The sequence below is a fragment of the Myxocyprinus asiaticus genome, chromosome 20, assembly GCF_019703515.2.
Source record: "Myxocyprinus asiaticus isolate MX2 ecotype Aquarium Trade chromosome 20, UBuf_Myxa_2, whole genome shotgun sequence".
Taxonomy (NCBI): domain Eukaryota; kingdom Metazoa; phylum Chordata; class Actinopteri; order Cypriniformes; family Catostomidae; genus Myxocyprinus; species Myxocyprinus asiaticus.
This window is the reverse complement of record NC_059363.1, coordinates 5,532,975-5,555,253: the sequence shown is the minus strand read 5'-3', so window position 1 is coordinate 5,555,253 and position 22,279 is coordinate 5,532,975. Positions and strand designations below refer to the sequence as shown.

The following is a 22,279-nucleotide window of genomic DNA, read 5'->3' as shown; positions in this document are numbered from 1 at the left end:
AATGCATTTTCATTGGTAGTAATACCATTCCAGATTTCAGGAATTAGCATTTTTAAATTAAATAGTTTATTAATAATTGAATCCTGCGTGTGATTTAATGCAGAAAGGGCTTGCGATACACTTGACTGAATGTTTTTCATGATCCTCAAAACCATTTGATCTAGAACGACTTGTACTTAAGTGCTTGAAATTAGTTTTGCACATCTTAACAAAATTATCAAAGCAAACAAAAGTTGAAAATGCAATGAAATAAACCACTATTGTGGCTTAATTTCATTGTGTTGTGGTTTATTTCCATTGTGCTGTGGATTTTCTGTAGTGTTGTGGCTTATTTCTGTTGTATTATGTTGTGTTTTGGCTTCATTTTTAGGGGTGCACCGATTGATCGGCCACTGATCGGAATCGGACGATATTCGTCTTAAATCCGTGATCGGCGATCGTGCCTAGATTTAGGGCCGATCTTTTTTTCAGTACGCAGGGAATCACACATACACTGCTCCTCTAATGAATGAGTGCATGCTCAGCCCTTGATGCGACAGTGTGGCCTCTGGAGGAGTTGTTGGCAATTCTAAGCATTCATGAATTTAACTTTCAGACATGATGCAATTCAGATGAATATGCCGGTTTGTTTTTAAAAATGTGTAAGAACTACATGTGTATGAATATTAAGCTGCCCATTTTCTAGAGTCGTTATGGTTGTAATTTTGACTCGTTGCACAGTGAGCAGGAAGAGGATAAAGAGGCGGCTAACGGGTATAAAAACGAATTAAACAAATAAACATGCAAAATACATGAGTCGTGACAATCAGACATCGTGTGGAGCGATAGAGACTGTTTGAGCGATCATGAGCACTTTTAGCTTTACTCTCTTTAACGAGCGCTTTGTCAATTAAACGTGCTGTCCAGATGCTCTCAATCTTTCATCAGTCACTCATCTCAGCGCTATTCTGTGAGGATCCCAATTTAAAATCAGATTAATATTAGTCACAATACCACTAATAACAGATATAACTGTTTAACCTTCAATAACGACACCGCGTCTTCACACATTTGCTTAATAATTAGTGATTTGTGTGACAACAAGAAGCCAAAGTCAGTAAACAAATCATAGATATTAATTTCTGGAGCAGTTTTAAAGGGGACCTATTATGCAAAATTCACTTTTACGTGGTGTTTGAACATAAATGTGAGTCAGCAGTGTGTGTACACGACCACCCTACAATGTTAAAAGTCCATCCTCTTTCTTATATTTCTATTAATCAAAAACAGTGTCTCAAAATGACTGGTTTTCGTATCCACTCTAAAGTGACGTCACTTTAGAACAGGCCACGCCCACGACTGGTGACGGACTCCACCCTATTATCATAGATCCTCCCCTGAGTGACCCCCTAAAATGTCATGTCTCGTTATAGCGCATAGCTAACGTCATTACAGTATATTTTTGTGCTGCTCATCCATCGTTACTAAATGGCTGAAAAACACTCCGGTATTTACGGTGTCAGTCATATTGGTTCTGATTTGTTGTTGCTATAGTATCAGAAGCACAGGCTGAAAAGGCACAGCCCTGTTCCGGAAAGGGGGCGGGGAGCAGCAGCTCATTTGCATTTAAAGAGACACACACGAAAACAGCGTGTTTTTGATTCCTCCCAAAAAGAGGCATTTACAACATGGTATAATAAATGATCCGTGGGGTATTTTGAGCAGAAACTTCACTAATACATTCTGGGGACACCCGAGACTTATATTACATCTTGTAAAAAGGGGCATAATAGGTCTCCTTTAAAGCTTGTAATGGATCTGTTTTTCTTATTTTTGAAAGTATCTCTGCTGTGTGTGATGCTCTCATGGTTTTTACCAGTGTGTCACAATGACATTTTGATATTGACAACAGAACGATTAATAACTGTTTTCAATACAAAGAAATGTTAGCGATTTACAATTAATGTAATTTTAATGTAATTTTGGTAACACTTAATAAAAAGGTTTCATTTCTTTAACATTAATGCATTAGGTGTCATGAACAAACAATGCACAATATATTTTTACAGCATTTATTAATCAATGTTAGTTAATAAAAATACAATTGTTCATTGTTAGCTCATAGTGCATTAATGTTACTGATACAACTTTTGATTTTAAAAATGTATTAGTATATGTTGTAACTAACATTAAGTTCATTAGTTCATGTTAACTACAGTAATGTTGTTAAACAATATTAACAAATTGAACCTTTTTGTAAAGTGTTACTGTAATTTTACTGTGTGGGGCATAAACATAACTGCAGCATATAACTAGCAAAAGTGTGACAAAGGGCACTTTAAAAAAAAGTCTGATCATATCGGCCTCAAATTTCCTGATCGGTGCACCACTAGTGCTTAATATGCAGTTGTTGACTAATTTCACATAGCTACAGATATTTTTTCATTTAAGGCCAGTTCGGCCTATAAAAGAGCAAATAAACATCTGTTTGATGAACTCTTCATTCTTTCTTGTCTGTTGCTTAAAGAAAAAAATCAGCCATCAGAATCAGCCATGAAAAATCACGATCGGTGCTTCCCTATTCATTTTGTTGTGTTGTGGCTTAAATTTCGTTGTGCTATATACTCTGTGTGTGTGTGTGTGTGTATATATATATATATATATATATATATATATATATATATATATATATATATATATATATATATATACACACACACACAGTACCGGTCAGAAGTTTTGAAACACTTTCTTTCTTATAAATTTTTCTCACATTTTAGAATAATAGTAAAGTCATCAAAACTATAGAATAACATAAATGGAACTATGGGAATTATGTTGTGACTAAACAAAATCCAAAATAAATCAAAACTGTGTTATATTTTAGCATCTTCAAAGTAGTCACCCTTTGCCTAGAATTTGCAGACATGTACTCTTGACATTTTCTCAACCAACTTCTTGAGGTATCACCCTGGGATGCTTTTTAAACAGTATTGAAGGAGTTCCCATCTATGTTGGGCACTTATTGGCTGCTTTTCTTTATTATTTGGTCCAAGTCATCAATTTAAAAAAAAATTTTTTTTTTTATATATATATATATAAAATTGTAGTTTTATAATGAAATAAATTAATATGTTGGCACAATTATATTTTTGTCTACAAAACTAATTTCAAACATTTAAGCATACGCCTTCAGATCAAAAGATTTTTAAGATCATGAGAAACATTTCAGTCAAGTGTTTCAAAACTTTTGACCAGTAGTGTATATATATCCGTAGTGTTTTGAGCTTTCATTTGCTTTGCTAATTTTGTTGTGTTGTGCACCCCTGGGCCACCGTAGGAAAAGCAACCCATTGTGAATGTTACTTGCTAGAATGCTCAGATTGTGCAGAGATGCAACTTTTTTTGAAGAAGCTATTTTATATATTTTTGTTTATTTTATTTTTTTATTTGTTTAATATTTTTTGGTCCCATGCTTCACTGTTCATTCAAGACAATGAGACATTGTGAATCTCACCCTACAATGTTGTTCATCCACAACAACATAGATGATACTATGAAATAGTATCATCTATTTCATAGTTTTCCTGCCTTTAGTTTCATAAAGTAAGTTCAATGACTTTAGTATCATTATTACATGTGGAAGGAAATAATAAACAATGGGTAGATGTGTCCAAACTTTTTATTGGCAGTGTATTCACGATTAATGTTTGTTTTATTATACCAGTGCTGGTCTCTCTAAGGAATGTCTAGGAATCATTAAACTTTGTTTTATTCATGGACAAAGGGCTACTGTATATGAGATAGCAGGTAACATTTTACATTTTATAATTTCATTACTTCTATAGTGTCACTGTTTCTTGCTTTGTGAAAATGCCAACTATTCATTAACATGTGATGTGAGCGTGTTCTCCCTTTTAAATACAGTTTCCTTAATAAGAATGTCAGATTCTCTGCTTATCACAGTGGCAGCCATGGCAGTCTACACGGGTTATGTGTTCATGCCCCAGCACATAATGGCTATATTACACTACTTTGAATTGGTCCAGTGACGTCATCTACAGTAATCATCGGATGATTTCGACCTCCCTCTGGTGGCCGGAAAAATGAACTGCTCTAGAACTCTGTTCCAGATGTGTGATCACTACAAACAAGGACACATGTGTATGTTGTGGATGAACAACATTGTAGAGTGAGATTCACAATGTCTCATTGTATTGTATGTGTGGCTGTGTAGCCCTCTATAAGTGATCCATCTGCAACTGCAAAAGTACACACTGCCCTGTTTTTAATTATACATAGTATGATTTTTTCTTTTTTAATATTGCTTCAGTTTTCTTTCATGGCAGCATTTTATTTAAATGATGAATATATTTTGAGATAAATGTGTATATTTAATTGTATACATATTTGTAAAGTTTTATAGAGATTGTTGTTTGGCCGACCTAAAATACTTGGTTTGCCATCATGGAATAATGAATTATTGATACTGTTTGTCACCACCGGAAATCTATTTTTATCAGCTCTGTAACTCATGTGGTAAATAATTATGTCATTGTTGATAAATGGTTGCTCAGGTCATAAACCGGAATCAGCCTTTGTGTCGGTAAACCAGAAAAAATATATATACTTTAATAAATCCTTTCTTTAATCGTATTCAACCCAAGTTTTGTTAAATTTTATGTTGTTTTGTCCTCTTTCCCTCCAAGAATTCCCCCTGTACTGGGACAACCGTAACACTTTGAGAAAGGCATGGTCATAATATTGAACTTAATACAGACTTCAGTGGAGATTGTTTAATGGTACCATCACTATTGGAACATATGTTTCTCATACCAAAAGATGGCAGTTAAAGTTGTAGTAGTTTGAGTTACAAAGGAAAATGTAAATAAAATAAAACAAATGTTACAATTGCCCCAGTCTCCCTGATTTTTATATATGCAATTTCAATTATTAATTAAAATATGTTATAAATGGGGATTAACGTTAATCACTTATTAATAGTAGACATGGATATCTGATAACAATGACAATTTCCAGTTGGTGCTTCTACACTAGTGTGTTTTGTTGAGGTAATGTTGGGCAAATTACCCAAAGTAATCCAATACAAATTACGAATTAATTTCTAAAAAAAAAAAAATAAGATATATATATAACAGATATAATAAAATAATATATCCTCCTCATGCATTTTCACTTGCCCTTCAGCCGTCACAGAAATGCAAACAGATGTACATATTTTACATGTATTATACATAATTATTATTTTTGAAATATATGTAACCCAAGTAATGTACTTAAAATGACAAACATTACATTTTAAATTATTATAATCAGATTAGGTAATGAGATAACACTGAACACTAGTTTTAAAACACATACAGTGTTTATCTCAAAGTCTAGACTAAAGGGCATTTTTTTGAACCAAGTTAAAATATAAATATTGGTGGAACTAAAAGTGTAAATGAATCGTATTTATAATTTTGCTATCTGCAGGATATTCAGGAATAGGTCAAAGCATTATGGTCAGCCTATACGCAGCAGCCAATGATATCAAGTCTAGTTCTCAGATTCATATCATTGGCATGCACTCAAAATGAAAATAGCAGCTGGTTACACTTTAAACTACAGGATGAGGGTGTTCTCACGTACGCCCTCGTGGGTCGCCTTCAGTTTGCACCTATTAGATGCAGAGCAAATAGAATGTTTTGCTAGAGTTGCGATTCTAACAAGCTTCTTTGGGCAAGGCCAACACCTTCAGCTGTTTAGGAAAGTGTTGGTACATACACCCATGTCATCTTTTATGGCACGTTGACCTCTTATTAACACACATAGGGAAACACATTAGTCTGATTCCACCATCAGGTGCAAGCTTGACTGCATGCACTGTATTTGAAATCAAAATATTATAATATTAACAATCAAAAACATTGTTTATTGCTATTTATGTAATGTATTCTTACCCATGGAGGTAATTTTGTAATACATGTTTTCCAATATATTGGTTAACATTATTTACAGAACAACGTTATATCATAGTGCATTGTGCAACATGTTACACCCTCTGATCTTCTTTCTCTGCAGAAACCAAAGCCAACAGACAGATGTCGTTTGTGTCAGCACAAACGTCACGTCTGTGATATCGCCTTAATTATTTCCGTGCTATTTTTAGCAAATCAACGTGCACTTTATGGTGTGCTTAAGGCCAATTCAGAAGCACAGCAGAACAGATTTAACCCCCTGTGCATTATGCTGCAGAAAACTACAAAGCATGATTAACATCCCTTCAGTGGAAATGAAAGATGACTTCCAGTTAACTTCCACATATTACACACAGGTGAGAATATAACTCTGCAGGGAACAGTGTTGGGTGTAATCTGATTACAAAGTAATTAGTTACTGTAATCAGATTTGATTTAGTCAAGGTAGTGCAACACATCACATTATCGATTCTAGTAATCAGATTACAGTTACTGACTTTTAATTAAGTTAATTACTTTTAAGTACAATACTTGGGTTACACATTTCTAAAATAGTTATGTACATGAATTATGTTCATATGTACATCTGTTTATGCTTCTGCGACAGCTGAAGAGTGCAAACTTTTTGCAGGCTTTGGATTTTCAAGGCACTGTTATTTCAGGATGACCTGAGCAACATTTCAGATGCTGTGATTGGTCTGCTGGTTGGTCCAGTTATGAATTAATTATTCCGTCAGATGACTTTTTTGATGTGGTTCTTGTATTCCTAATACATTCAATGGGAGTTTATACTGTAAATGTGTTTCCATCATAGTTTATGCGCATTTCTTCTAATTGAATAAAAAATATATCCACCTCAAGTGAGCGTATATGTTTTTTTATGCACATTTTGGAGATTTTATACCCATCTCAGAGTTTATTATTTTGAATTTGTTGAGCAAAAAAAAAACAACTTTTCTGTGAAATGTTTTAGAAAGTAAATGAAAGGGATAGTTCACCCAAAAATGAAAATTCTCTCATTTAATCACCGTTATGCCATGCCAGATGTGTATGACTTTCTTTCTTCAGCAAAACACAAATTAAGATTTTAAGATTTTTTTTTTTCCAGCTCTGTAGGTCCATACAATGCAAGTGAATGGGTACCAAAATTTTGAAGCTTCATAAAGCACATAAAGGTAATCCATAAGACTCCAGTTGTTAAATTCATATCTTCAGAAGCGATATGATAGGTGTGGGTGAGAAACAGATCAATATGTAAGTCCTTTTTTACTGTAAATTCTCCTCCCTGCCCAGTAGGTGGTGATATGCACGAAGAATGCAAATCACCAAAAACAAAAGAAGAATGTGAAAGTGGAGATTTGACTTAGGTGTGGGTGTGAAACAGATCAATATAAGTCATTTCTACTGTAAATCTCCACTTTCACATTCTTCTTTTGTTTTTGGTGATTTGCATTCTTCGTGCATATCACCACCTACTGGGCAGGGAGGAGACTTTACAGTAAAAAAGGACTTACATATTGATCTGTTTCTCACCCACACCTATCATTTTCACTTCTAAAGTTATGAATTTAAGGACTGGAGTCTTATGGATTATTTTTATGCTGCCTTTAAGTGCATTTTGAATGCTGAGATAATACTTCTAAAAATCTTTGTTTGTGTTCAGCAGAAGAAAGAATATCATACATGTCTGGGATGGCATGATGATGAGTAAATGATGAGAGAATTTTCATTTTTGGGTGAACTATCCCTTTAAAGGTAAAGTAATCAGTAAAATTATTACTTTTCGATTAAGTAACAGGTAAAGTAATCTTATTACAATTTTTTAAATAAGTAATTAGAAATTTGTAGCCAATTATTTTTTTGAGAAACTTACCCAACACTGGTAGGGAATGATACAAATAACTTACTATGGTCTACTACTTTCAGTGGTATTACTGGCAAGGCTTAGTTCATGTGATTAATTGGAAGAAGAAAAAAAAATGCCACAAATTTGTTTACACAAATGTAAACAAATTTGTGACATTGGCCATGTTAACTTCTTTGAAAAAAAGATCGGGTTTCCTTGCTTTCTTCGAAGCACACAAGATGCTCTTAGTCTTAAGAACTACTGGAAATACTGGGATTTGTGGTTGCTAGAAATTCACCATAAAAAATACAGTGACCATGTTTCAGGTATTACGGGATGTCATTTTGGTTCCTGTATATTTCACAGTACACAACCGTTTATATTACTAAATGATATAAACTTAATGTACCAACATTCTGGAACTACAAAAATCATTCTTAAACACTGTAACATCAGAAGGCCAGATAATGACTTCAGAGTGGCCCTTAGAGACACAGTGTGACTCATACAAACACAAAACACCATTAGGGTAACACATCTAACACTAAATAATGCAATAAACAACAACTATACTATATAACGCACAACTAAAATAAGAAGAAACGTAACTATTTCCATAAAATAATATAATAAAATGTGATTTCGCAGGGACTTATGTTTTTCCCTGTAATTTTAACAATAGTTTACTGTAAAAGTACATGTATTCTCGTTTATCAATGATATATGTTTTTACTTTTATTATACGGTAGAATCATACAAATCTAAAAACATTTATTTATATATATATATATATATATATATATATATATATATATATATATATATTTATTTATTTTTTACAATATTTTACTGTACAATTACATGTATTTTCTTGTTAAATAAATTATAATTTTTTCCATATAAGTTTAGGTAACCAATAATTTTTTACTGTCGCATTTTTACATTCTTTTTCGGTTCAAATTATGTTTTACAGTAAATACTGTAAATTCTAAATTTCAGTTACATTTTCCAGTGACAGTTTTTCATTCAAATTGTTAAGCTGATGATAATTAGTCTCAGACTTTTGGACACCATTAAGTATATATCATATTACTTTAGAAAATCAGATTTTAAAAGTTCTGCAGAATGGTTTTTATTTATTTTTATTGTCAGCATTATTTTAAGATGGCTTATAATGTATAATCAGTTCATGTATCTGTAAATAACATGTTAACAGTCAGGGTTGGGGAGTAACTGAATACATGTAACGGGATTACGTATTTAAAATACAAAATATAAGTAACTGTATTCCACTACAGTTACAATTTCAATCATTGGTAATTAGAATACAGTTACATTCAAAAAGTATTTTGATTACTGAAGAGATTACTTTGCATTTTATTGTCATTTGTTTCATTTAATATTTAGTCCTTTCAGATGGAAAACATTTATACAAATAAATGATGTGATCCAAAGTGCATTTGAACAGCGGTGAAACACTTTCTTATGATGTGTTACATTCATACGAGCAGACAGAGAAGTAAGTTTGAAGTAAGTTTGGAGCAGAAGAAATAGAAATAAATCTTGTGTAAATCGTCAGCTTTATGCTAAGCTAAAACGCTATTTCTAGCCATTTTACATGCACACGTTACCAGGCACGTTTATATTTTTTTATCAAGAAAATTCATGTTAGATCATAATTTCCTAATCATTTTTTTCTGGTAAGACCTTTGATATTAGGGCAATAATCGTATACTTGATAATAATTTTTGTATTGTTTTCCTGTAAAAACATAAAAAAATTCCTTAAAACATGATCAGTTTGATGTGATCTTGTTTTTGAAACAACACTGCATAAGATATTTAGGTTTTTCAGAGAATGTATTTTTAACATGTGTATTTTGTCTTACTGTACTGGCAGAGTTTTTATAGTCAAAACAAGTGAAAAAATCTATCAGTGCTGAAGAAGTAATCCAAAGTATTTAGAATACGTTACTGACCTTGAGTAATCTAACGGAATACGTTACAAATTATATTTTACAGCATGTATTCTGTAATCTGTAGTGGAATACATTTCAAAAGTAACCCTCCCAACCCTGTTAACAGTTAACACTGATCTGATACATGACATAATGTATGACAAAAGCAATGAAAAAGAATGAATATGAAAATAACTTCCACATGTATGTTCTCCCCTTCAGGACTAAGCTTTAATTACGTCTTCCTTAAAAGAAAAACTAATCGCGCTTGTCTCAGTGAACATATTTTCAGTCCAGACTTGTATGCGCTCTAAATTAGGGTTTGACACATGTGATGGTGTTCACGTAACCCAGTCTTAAACTCTCATCTTTCTTCAAGAGCGCGCATTGCGCTGCTGCTTTACTCGATTCAATGGCAGAATATCGAGGAAACCGGTCCACAGAACAGATCCCAGAAGACCAAACAACTTTAACCAGAAATGATTCTCAGGGAAGAGCTCCACATCATTGCAGACAGGGTCAGCAGAACAGGAGTCCAGATGAAACCCATGGAAACATGAAGAACCACGGTCTGCTACCCAGCGAGCTCACGAGACCCCGCAGTAACCGGCCAAAATGTAAAGATCACAAGAGACTAAATACACACAAACTAGTCTTACAGTACATAGTCCCGTGCATGAACTCTTACGGTTTGTGTATCGTAGATAATTTTCTGGGAGACAGAATTGGCGAGCGCGTGCTGCAAGAGGTGAGACGCATTCATCAGAGTGGTACTATGCAAGATGGACAGTTAGTGAGCCAAAAACTGGGCAAAAGCAAAGCCATTCGAGGGGATAAGATCGCATGGGTCGATGGCACTGAAAGTTGCTGTCAAAACATTGGCTTTCTCTTGACCAGAATGGACAAAGTCATCACGCACGCGGACGGAAAACTAGAGAAGTTCAAAATCAGAGGGAGGCATAAGGTAAGTATGAGTTACTCTTGTGCTTTACACAGAATAAACCATTCCATATGCTATTTTAGACAGCAGTTTGCACAAATGCATTTTGCTTAATTTAGTTGTATTTTAAGTTAGGCTACTGCGTCCGCAAACTTCACGCATCCAAAAATGGCAAGCTATGTGTGTACTTTAGAAATGCATTTTTTGCATTCAATTGCATGCATTCATTTAGCAGACTCTTTTATGAAAAACATTCAATAATAATCATACAACCGGTCCGTACAAGACATGCATGCGCAAGTAGATTAAAGAGTGTTTTCATTTAGTATTTGTTTTGCAATAATATATATATATATATATATATATATATATATATATATATATATATATATATATATATATATATATATATATATATAAACATTATTATATCTCGTGGTTATGACTGAAGGATTGCTGCATGCACTTCTTGAAAAATGTCCCTATCACACTTGATTTGTTCGCATGTTTGGATGCGCGCGTACATGCGGCAGGTAGTCTCCTCAATGGCGGTCGGGCATGGCCATAAGATGAGCTCATAAACTAAGATTGACCTCATTTACATTTACAAAATGTTTTCCTTCATCGTGTTTATAATGTAAAGCATGCATGGAATCGGTTGTCTTGCCTCTTGCTGTGGGCTGACCCTTTTTGCTGGACATTATTGGCACTGGCTTTCCTGTAAATCAACACAGTTGAATTGAATTCAGACAAATAGAAGAAGCGGGCAGAACCGCATAGCATTAAACAAGAGTGATAAAATGGGCGTGGCTCAGCGGCACTGACGTTGTTCATTTGGTGTACGTACAATATGTGAGGACCAAATATGATTTTTCAAACAATTTATTCCTGGATTTGTATATTTTTAGTTTACTAATTGAGTATTACATTTCTGTAATACTTATTTATTACATTTATTTAGCCTGTTGTTATATTTATGCATTTAATTTTTATTCATTTATTTATTGTTTCATTTATCTAGGATATTATGCAACATTGATTGTACTGTATTAATAAATAAAGCATCAATATACGTCAATATATCTTCCAAAAAATAAATAAATCATGAAATGTGTTAATAAATATAAAAAAAAAAAAAAAAACTGTCAATAAATAAATAATAAAATGTGTCAACAAATACATAGAAGTCCGAAGGAAAATGCTATTTATTTATTTATTGACACATTTCATGATTAATTGAAAGATATACTGACATATATATTGTAGCGGCGGGAATCACAAGGTAACAGGCGATACGATATAATATCGATATTTAGGTCATGATACCATACTATTGCGATTCTTTATTTTTGGTGTATTGCGATTCAAAACTACGATGTATTGCGATATTTCGCTCAATGTTTCTCATTCGTCTTAGTCTTCGACTTCAGATAACTGTTTCCAAATCACCAAATGCACTGTTAAATTAATATAAAAGTGCCAGTTTATTTCCTAATATCTATATACAATGCAAAGCCATAAGCATATAAGACAGACCATAATGGCTCCCTCTTTCTGTGGTAAGGTCAATGTAGTTAGTCTTTCTAAAAATTAATTATAGTATTAATGAATACTATAGTAGCCTAAACACTTTAAAAACATTATTTATTACAACACAGTTTCAATACCCAAAAGTATAATTGATTTCACCTAAACAGTTAGCCTATTTCATATGATACTAACATTTTTTGTCAAAATACCCGTTATGTTACTACTGTAAAATCGTAAAACATTTTAGAAAGAGAGGGTGAATATGTGTAAAGCTTGATAACTGCACCATCTAAGGGACTGTTGTTAAATTCCTAGATTGATTTGGCAAAGATAAATATGTTTTCCCATCACCATAATATCAATGTGGAAAAAATTTAAATAATAATATAGATTTTTGGCATGCAAATATAGATACAATATCACAAGGAAAAATATCATGATACTTTAATATATTAATATATACCACCTCTAATATATTGACACTTTTAATGAAATATTGATTTATTAATATGGCACAATTAATCCTCCATAGGGTATTAATAATAATAATAATAATAATAAGTTAATTTATATTGCACCTTTCCAATGCTCAATGTTGCTTTTATTTATTTTACATTTATTTGTCAAGTCATTTTTATTTGTATAGCGCTTTTCACAACGCACATCGTTTCAAAGCAGCTTTACAGAAAATCATGCATTAACAGAAAATGAAAACTGTTATTGTCATTGGGTAGTTTGATTAAATATGATTGTAAATTGTGTATAAAAATAAATAATTAAATCATAATTGTATTTAAAACCCCAGTGAGCAAGCCGAAAGCAACTATGGCAAAGAACACAAAACTCCATAAGAGGTTGGTTGATGGAGAAAAATAACTTTGGGAGAAACCAGGCTCACTGTGGGGGCCAGTTACCCTCAGGCAAAACAGCTTGAATATAATGCCAATATTAGTTATTTATGTGCAGTGCAAGTCATGGTTTAAAATTAGGAAACTACGTAAGTGTTAAGGGCCAGTGTTTATGCAAAGATTTTGTATGAACTGTAAGATCATTAACAAAATGATCCAGTTAATCCTGGATTAAATGCAGAAGTTCACATAGATGTATTGTCCTTTGTTAGTTGGCTGATGAAGGCTTTTGTTGGCAAATAATTGAAAGTCTATGTATTCCATTTTAAGAGTGTAGTCCATAATTAGACCAAGGTGATGCAGGTAGAGATCAGTGAGGTGCATCGCAGTTCAACCGGCCGGTAATTTTGGTGAGGTCTGTCCTAAATCCAAGGTTCAGGCAGTGGCATATAAAGAATTCCATGTCTTATGGTTGAGTTGGCATCAGTTCATTCCCTGAAGTCCATCGTAATAGACTGAAGTGATGTCTGGCTGGCACCGGCTGCGTTTAGTCATCATCACTCAGAGACACATAGCAGTGGAGTCTGATACCAAGCAGGAACAGATTTGGATCTGGCCGGCTCTGGTAACCTATATGAATCCCGAGGTTGAGACAGGGAAGCAAATAGAATAATATTAGCGTAGATGCCATTAAGGTTTAATGTTTCTGGTTCCGGCAGACCTAACTAAAGCAGCCTAATTGTGAGTTGATGGATAAATTAGGTGTATGCCTGGCTAAATAGATGAGTCTTTAGTCTAGAATTGAACATAGTGAGTGTGTCTGCATCTCGAACAGTGTTAGGGAGACTATTCCATAGTTTAGGAGTCAAACAGGAAAATGATCTACCTTCTTTTGTGGATTTTGATATTCTAGGAAGTATTAACAGGCCAGAATTTTGCGATCGTAATGAACGTGATGGAATGTAGCATGGTAGAAGGTCGCTTAAGTGCTGGGGCGCTAGACCATTCAAAGCTTTGTACGTAGTTAACAAAATGTCAAAAATTTGTTTACTTGTTTATTTGTCTGTATTTCTTCCTCCAACATAATAATGATGGGTCTAAATAATAATTTTCTTATTTTAATGCCTCACATTTTATTATCATTTGAATGGATACTTTCATTACTCACATCAGTGATGGACTGGCCATCTGGCACACCGGTCATTTTCCCGGTGGGCCGGTTGAGCATTGGGTCAGTCAGTTTCCCCACTCTTATTTATTAAGCACTGCCATTTACTTCTGTGCATGGAAAATACCAAATACTCCAAAAGTATGACGAAATGCTGCTACCCGATTAAACCACGCAGCGCGAGAGCAGAGCAGGACCGGCCCTCCTGCGCAACTCATCCACTGGCTGCAGCGCGAGAGCCGAACTCGGCCGGCCCTCCTGTGCAGCAGTTTTTCATAATTTTAAATTCCGTAGTTTGTTGAAACCATAATTACATGTGGTAATAAGGAGCATTGTTTTACCTGTAAACTGTAAAAAAAAAAAAAAAAAAAAAAGCCAGGATTTTACAAGATTTAACAGTAATTTCTACAATATAATACTGTTTTCAGTATTTCAATGCAGGCAAGGTAATTTTCTGCCACAACACAACAAATTACAATACATTTGAATATTGCACTGCATTATGGGAAAATTGTGTTTTGTGGAATTAGGGACATCTGGGAGGTGAAAGGTACACAATTAGTGATATACACACATTTCTGTATGGCTACGGCTTAAGGGCAGATTTTTGCGACAAAGTGTTTTTTTAATAAGCATGATGTCATCATGCTTATTAAAAAAACATTTTTTTTTTCTTTTTCACCTAATTTGGAATGCCCAATTCCCAGTGCACTTTTAAGTCCTTGTGGTCACATAGTGATTTGCCTCAATCCAGGTGGCGGAGGATGAATCCCAGTTGCTTCCACATCTGAGACCATCAACCCGAGCATCTTTTCATGTGTCTTGTTGAGCGCGTTGCCACAGAGACATAGTGCATGTGGAGGCTTCATACCATCCACCACAGCATCCATGCTCAACTCACCACGCTGCCCACCGAGAACGAACCACATTATAGCAACCACGAGGAGGTTACCCCATGTGACTCTACCCTCCCTAGCAACCAGGCCAATTTTGTTGCTTAGGAGACCTGGCTGGAGTCAATCAGCATGCCCTGGGTTTCGAACTTGCGAACTCCAGGAGTGGTAGCCAGCGTCTTTTACCACTGAGCTACCAATTTAATAAATAAAAGGCCATTTGAATGGGAACATAATATTAATATATATATATGTTTTTTTGTTTTGTTTTTTTTCCCCCGCATTTTCACTTTGTCGATAAAAACAACGCGAAAAGTGGATGGAAACTAGGTTATTGTCACGTATCGGCTTGCTGTTACTTTTCTCAACGCTGGTGATGTTGGACCAATCACAGTCGTTTGTGATGACGATACGGAGGTTTGTTAAATCCGTTTTTAAGTGATTGCTGCGGCAGATTTCCATTTGCATGCCAGGTATGCATTCTTATAAAAACAGATTTAAATGACTGTGCTTATTTAATTTTACGCATATTTCAACTAAGACAAAAAAAAAAGTCCAAATATTTGAATACGACTGAACTGAGAAATCGGCTTACTGAACAGCCGAGCGCCCCCTAGAGGAAGACAAGTTTTAGTCCCATAAGAACATGTCTTATCTAGTATTACGCGTGCCTCCCAATGATTGAACTAAAGTGAACTGAATGGGGTTTTCATGGTAATACCCACCCACTGAAGAGCGACACACATTCTGCACGTTCCACATGCATCAGCTTCAGGTGCGCTCCGCTCCGCTAATGGACCCGCACTCAGAGCGCCAATAAAAGTCCCACTAACAGCGTCTGTGTAGTGGAGGCAGTATTATTTAACTGTGTTTTGAAAGAGGAGCTTGTGACATTAGATATCAATTTGAAAAACTTGTATTTTCATTGATTTGAATGCATCAAGCTCAAGCTAAAATGCCATTTCTTCAGCAAGCATTGGACACGCAGTTGGAGAGACTGGCTTTGGAGCAGGTAGTGCCCGCTCTGTTGGACAGAGGCTTCTATTACGTGGATAATTTTTTGGGGGAGATCGCCGGACATATGGTTTTGAGTCAGGTCAAACGCATGCATTACTGCGGGCTACTGAACGACGGGCAGCTGGCGGGGCGAAGCAGTGGAGTTTGCAGGAGAAACATCAGAGGAGATAAAATATCCTGGGTTAATGGGACTGAAAAGGGCACAGAGGCTGTCAATTTCTTGTTACAACTCATAGACAAACTCATTTCTCTATGCGTTGGTCGACTGGGCAAAAGTATTCGAGCAAGGTCAAAGGTAAGCATTAGTGTACTTCCAAGAGCTTTAAAACCAAGTATGTGTCAGCTGAATAGAAGTTTAACACATACATTTTATCTAATTAGGATGTAACAATAATAACCTTTCTTAACATTTTTATATTATTTTCCAAAGGCTAAATATGGATTTTAGGCTATACAGTTGAATCCTTTATTTTCACATTTAGTTGACATTTCTATTCTGAATGAACAAACATTATAGCATTATTTTATCTCTTTAGAACATAGTTAAGTATTGGTGTTCTTTCAAGAGCTTGAATAGTATGTGTCAGCTGAAATAAGTAAATGTATTTAAAGTGTATATAATTGATTCATTACTTTTCCTTGTCATTGTTATATATATTTCACATAGTAGAAATATTTGATTTCAATCAATGTTATATATTGATTCATACGTATATATTCTTATTTGACATTTCTGTTTGAATGAACATTAATAAACATTGCTACATTATATAATCCTAAACGCATCGGACATGTACATTTACATAGATACTCAATCATCAGTGCACTTGAGAGCTTTAAAACTAAGAATGACAGGATACGAATTGTATAATTAAATGGTAACCCTTAACTTATTAGGTCATAATCATTAGTTAATTAGGATTCATTTACATACACCTTTGACAATGTATATATGAACATGAATTATATAATGCTTGGCATCATAAGCATATATTCACATAGTTAGAAATGTAAATAAACCGTCATTAATGTATTTTCATAGGTCATTCTTATGTAAACATGTACATTAACTACTTGATCTGAAAGCATTATATACTGTTTGATAATGATTGTTTAAAGTTATTTTACTCGATATAATTATATAGGACTATACGAGTATAAATGGTGAATATTACTATATAGTTTGTTATTAATATCAACATGCAATGTTTGCTTGTTCATCTGGGTGAATACAGGTTCTCGCCCCATTAAGCATTAGTTTTTCCGTCTTTGGCCATTTGTTTTTATCTGTTACAGTACACCATTTTTTGGCACACACTGCCTTTACTGTGTCTGGTGATGAATGGCAAAGATAGGCTGTCAGTTTCTGCTGTTCTGGACAGTACGTGACTCCTCTCACTGCACTGGTGTACATTGGGTTAACCGGAGGCCCAGTGAAGCAACAGGATATTAGAGAGGCACTTTCACCCTGGTCAGCTGCAGACAAAGGAGTTTTATTCTCAAAAATGTACTTTGGGGTTAAAAGGAATAGGTTCTTTTTTTCTAAGCAAAACTTTTCCATGCTACCTTTTTTTTTTTTTTTTTTTTTTTTAAGCTACTGTTAAAACCCAAAACCCATTTTCCTATCTTTAGCCACTGTTACACCCCCACACATGGTTTCTTTCAGACATAAATGTCTTTATTATACAATTGTTAAGTTTATATTAAGATTCTATATGCTAACATTAGTAAATATCATCATGAGCTAACAATGGATATTATTTTTTGCAACATTTATTCATTTTGGGTTGATGTTAATTTATAAATAATATACTGTTGTTTGTAATGCATTAACTTATGCTAATGAACACATCTTTAAATATTAAAAATGTATTGGTTTACATGGAATTTACAATTTAAATAAGATTTATAAATGCTGTGTATTGTTCATTGTTAGTTCATGACATCAACATTTTAACATGTATTAGTGGTGGATTTAGGCATGGGTGGCATCTTGCACGGACCCCCCCTTCAACCCCCCCCCCCCAACACATTTTGTTGGTGGGGTTCGCCCAGGGCACCGTACAAGCTAGAACCGGCACAGACATTTATAACTTTTTTTATAAACTTTTACTATACAGTTTTTACAAACGGTAACAAAATTAGTGATGATCCTGACAGTAACTGTTTTTATTTATTGTATTATAAACAATATATAAAAACATATATGCTTTCATATTGACTGTAAACGTGGGTGTAAATGGTGTGCTGAATCGGAGCTCTGGATTGTGTAAAGTGATTGAGAGCTGGAGTTGATCATCACAGCTGAACTCTGTGGTGCTGTAGACTCACGCTCAACACGTAGCACTGTCATTAAACCCTGCTGCGCTGGCTGCTGGCCAATCTAGCTCTCTTTACTCGCGCATGCACGCACACACTTCCTCCTCTCTTTGCAGCTACACGTTTACACCGCACTATGACGGCAAACTTGCGTGTGCACTCTTATTGTGGGAACATGATCATGATAAAGACTTGTCTGCAGAAATGTAAACTTGGGCACCGGTGACTGTTGCCCCCATTGTGTGTGTATGTGTGAGGGTTGGGGAAGGGTTAAAAGGGGTCTGCTGGTAGAGAATAGAGAATGAAGTGCTTTGTTTTGAATTCTAATTGTATATTTATGACCGTATGTTATAGATCCTTGATTAATAATAATGTCAGAATAGAGCTGATTTATTGTGGTTTATTTATTTTATTTTTTTTACTTTGTTTTCGATATTTTACTATCATGAAAGGCATGTGTGGTATACCCAGAACCAAGGACTATGATGTTGACTAATTCCTTAACCTAGTTTAATTTCAAAAAGAGAAGAGGGTGGACCTAGTTATTTTTTTTTGTTTGTTTTTACTCAAGATTAATCCAATGTTTAGACTCTTTGCACCATTTCAGTACTTTCTGGGTAATATTACTCATCTAATGAAATGGGCCGATGAAACAAATGATATCATTTAATTCAAACTTTATTCTGGACTTTCAGAAGGAGAAATGCCTTAAGAAGTCTTTTGACATTAAATAACAAATGTAATAAGATTTGTTGCAAGGCTTAGTTTAAACTCTGTATAAACTCATTAAATATAACTGTTTTAATAACAAAGAGGTAATTAATTACTGTTTACCCAGATATAGGCTAATCTGGGGGTTGGCATAAGTTTGTAATGCAATAGATCTATCATGTTTAGTTTAATGTGTGTTCACTTTCAGGCCATGGTTGCTTGTTATCCAGGAAATGGAGCTGGATACGTGAAACATGTAGATAACCCTAATGCAGACGGTCGCTGTGTCACCTGTATTTACTATCTGAACAAAAACTGGAATGCCAAGGTAAACTTTTTTTTAGTAAATTTTTAATTTTTTTTTTTATGTAACTTATGAAATGTATTATACAGTATTAATAATGGATTGAATGTTACTATATGTTCGTAGGAGCATGGGGGAATACTAAGGATCTTTCCCGAAGGGAAATCTTACGTGGCCGACGTTGAACCCTTGTTTGATCGACTTCTGCTTTTCTGGTCAGATCGAAGGAACCCTCATGAAGTGCAACCATCATACGCTACAAGGTATGTGCATGTATTAGCTTTCATATTATACAATTAAATTTAAATGTCAAGATGATATCAGAATTAGGCTAAATCATTTGTTTTGTGTCAAAGGTATGCAATCACTGTGTGGTACTTTGACTCGGAGGAAAGAGCTGAAGCAAAAAGGAAATTCAGAGACCTGACAGGTTGGTTTAGATAAAATGTCCAATATTCATAAGTGTCCGTGCACTCAGCCAAATGTGAGTGTACATCATGCTTTTTAGAAGTACGGTTTATTTTTTTTTATTTTTTTTAGTGGTAAGACTTTTTAAAACTTAAGTAAACACTTTAGACATTTCTAAATGCATATTTAACTCTTCAAGTCTAATTGTTTAAACCTTCACATTTCAGCCACATCTCAAGAAGGTTCCTCATCGTAACATGCAGATACACTGGCCTTTCTCCTCCTGAGTTTTTTTCTTTTTTTTTTTTTGTCTTTATGTTTTGCTTTACTGTATTGCTTTTTGCACCAGAGGTACCTATCCCCCCACTTACAGTTGAAATCATAAGTTTACATACACTTAGGTTGAAGTCATTAAAACAGATTTTTTTTTAACCACTCCAGATTTCATATTGGCAAACTATAGTTTTGGCAAGTCATTTAGGACATCTACTTTGTGCATGACCCAAGTAATTTTTCCAATGATTGTTTCACTTTTAATTGACTATTAATCTTACTTTTTGGAGAAGTTTTCCTCTGGTCTAATGAAACAAATTGAACTTTTTGGCCATAATGACCATCGTTATGTTTGGAGGATAAAGGGTGAGTCTTTCAAACCGAAGAACACCATCCCAACTGTGAAGCATGGGGGTGGCAGCATCATGTTGTGGGGGTGCTTTGCTGCAGGAGGGACTGGTGCACTTCACAAAATAGATGGCATCATGAGGAAGGAAAATTGTGTGTATATATTGAAGCAACATCTCAAGACATCAGCCATGAAGTTAAAGCTCAGTCACAAATGGGTCTTCCAAATGGACAATGACCACAAACATACCTCCAAAGTTGTGGCAAAATGGCTTGAGGACAACAAAGTCAAGGTATTGGAGTGGCCATCACAAACCCTGACTTCAATCCGATAGAACATTTGTGGGCAGAACTGAAAGCGTGTGCGAGCAAGGAGGCCTACTAACCTGACTCAGTTACACCAGTTCTGTCTGGAGGAATGGGCCAAAATTCCAGCAGCTTACTGTGAGAAGCTTGTGGAAGGCTACACAAAACATTTGACCAAAGTTAAACAATTTAAAGGCAATGCTACCACATACTAACAAAGTGTATGTAAACTTCTGACAAACTGGGAATGTGATGAAAGATATAAAAGATGAAATAAATAATTCTCTCTACTATTATTTTGACATTTCACATTCTTAAAATAAAGTAGTGATCCTAACTGACCTAAGACAGGGAATGATTGCTACGATTAAATGTCAGGACTTGTGAAAACCTGAGTTTAACTGTATTTGGCTAAGGTGTATGTAAACTTCTGACTTCAACTGTATATTATGTATTTGTGATTTACTTGGTTTGAATCCAGTCCTCAAAATCAGAGAAGAGTCCTTTTACAAACATGCTGCTAATATCAAGACAATTCTGTGAACAATGTGAGAACCTTAATACTAATTAATGGACTATTATTTTAATTGTTCATTGTCTTTTTTTTTTTTTTTTAAATGGTTGCTTTTAAAAAAACACTTTCAGAGTTGTATGGCTTTCAACAGATGTTTATAAAAGAAAACTATAAAACTAGATGACCTTTATAAAAATATAATACTAGTATATTTTTCATCTTAAAAGTATGCATTATAAGCATTATAATTTTTTTTTTTTGTTATTTGCTGTTTTTGTGGTTTTGGTCATTGACACATAGGAAATAATTTGTATTATTCTTTACACCGTGAATGTTAACTTTAACTGCTACAGAAAGAAAACAAGAATTTTTAATTGCTTTCATTGTCATTTGACTTGAACATGTAAATATATATTTACAAATAGATGCTTCATTATTTTTGAATGACAGTTTGATGTTGAACTAGAGATGCTTATAGAAGTTATTCTGTACTGTGTTCACAATGGAGCGTTGTTTTTAAAAGCATAACACAAGCACTTATGGTAATGATATTGCTTCGATTGTTTGGTCCAAGTGTGTAATGAGCGTAGAATTTATCAGCTTGCATGCGGGTCAGCAATGCTGCTCAACCACACCCTTGGATAAGTATTTATGTCAGTGAATGTTATTTGACAGTTGTTCATCCCATTTAAAGCATTCAATACAATTTGAGCAAAGTAGAAAAAAAATCTTTGCTGTTGCTTTATGTAACAACAGTCTTGGAAATGTATTTTGTAATGTGTGAAGTTTGGCTGATGTACTGTACACCAACTGAGTTGTGCAACTATTTGACAAGGCCACATTAAACTCTTAAAGTGTTGAAATGTTTTCAATAATTGCCTAATTGTTTATACTTAACTTTTTCAGTAATAAAGTATTTACTCTGGCGAAAACATAA

The 22,279-nt window shown here is 34.4% G+C and overlaps 1 protein-coding gene, 1 long non-coding RNA gene and 1 pseudogene across 4 annotated transcripts in view; 2 read left to right on the top strand and 1 right to left on the bottom strand.

Annotated features, from left to right (window-relative positions):
* LOC127411525 (E2F-associated phosphoprotein-like) overlaps positions 1 to 4,893 on the top strand; it is a 16,180-nt pseudogene extending 11,287 nt beyond the window's left edge.
* The window catches only part of LOC127411526 (uncharacterized), a 26,365-nt gene extending 4,092 nt beyond the window's left edge, over positions 1 to 22,273 (bottom strand). The window contains exon 1 of the long non-coding RNA XR_007892295.1: positions 21,171 to 22,273. This is a non-coding gene — a long non-coding RNA (uncharacterized LOC127411526). The remainder of the gene's footprint in view (positions 1 to 21,170) is intronic.
* Positions 10,181 to 22,279, top strand: LOC127411519 (prolyl hydroxylase EGLN3-like). 3 transcript variants are annotated; one of them, XM_051647175.1, is made up of 6 exons: positions 10,181 to 10,380; positions 10,468 to 10,727; positions 19,398 to 19,517; positions 19,620 to 19,756; positions 19,850 to 19,923; positions 20,129 to 22,279. In XM_051647175.1, the coding sequence occupies exons 1-6, from the start codon at positions 10,320 to 10,322 to the stop codon at positions 20,155 to 20,157; spliced, it is 681 nt and encodes a 226-aa protein (XP_051503135.1). In that variant the 5' UTR covers positions 10,181 to 10,319; the 3' UTR covers positions 20,158 to 22,279. The 3 variants fall into 3 exon arrangements, with proteins under 3 accessions (XP_051503135.1, XP_051503133.1, XP_051503134.1); XM_051647173.1 differs by having other exon boundaries at positions 10,181 to 10,727; XM_051647174.1 differs by lacking the exons at positions 10,181 to 10,380; positions 10,468 to 10,727 and adding an exon at positions 15,904 to 16,454 and having other exon boundaries at positions 20,129 to 22,205.

Coding starts and splice junctions, on each gene's coding strand:
- LOC127411519 (XM_051647173.1), top strand. CDS start 10,320: ATGAAGAACCACGGTCTGCTACCCAGCGAGCTCACGAGACCCCGCAGT. Junction 19,518..19,619: donor ACAAAAACTGGAATGCCAAG/GTAAACTTTTTT, acceptor ATATGTTCGTAG/GAGCATGGGGGAATACTAAG. Junction 19,757..19,849: donor CAACCATCATACGCTACAAG/GTATGTGCATGT, acceptor TTTGTGTCAAAG/GTATGCAATCACTGTGTGGT.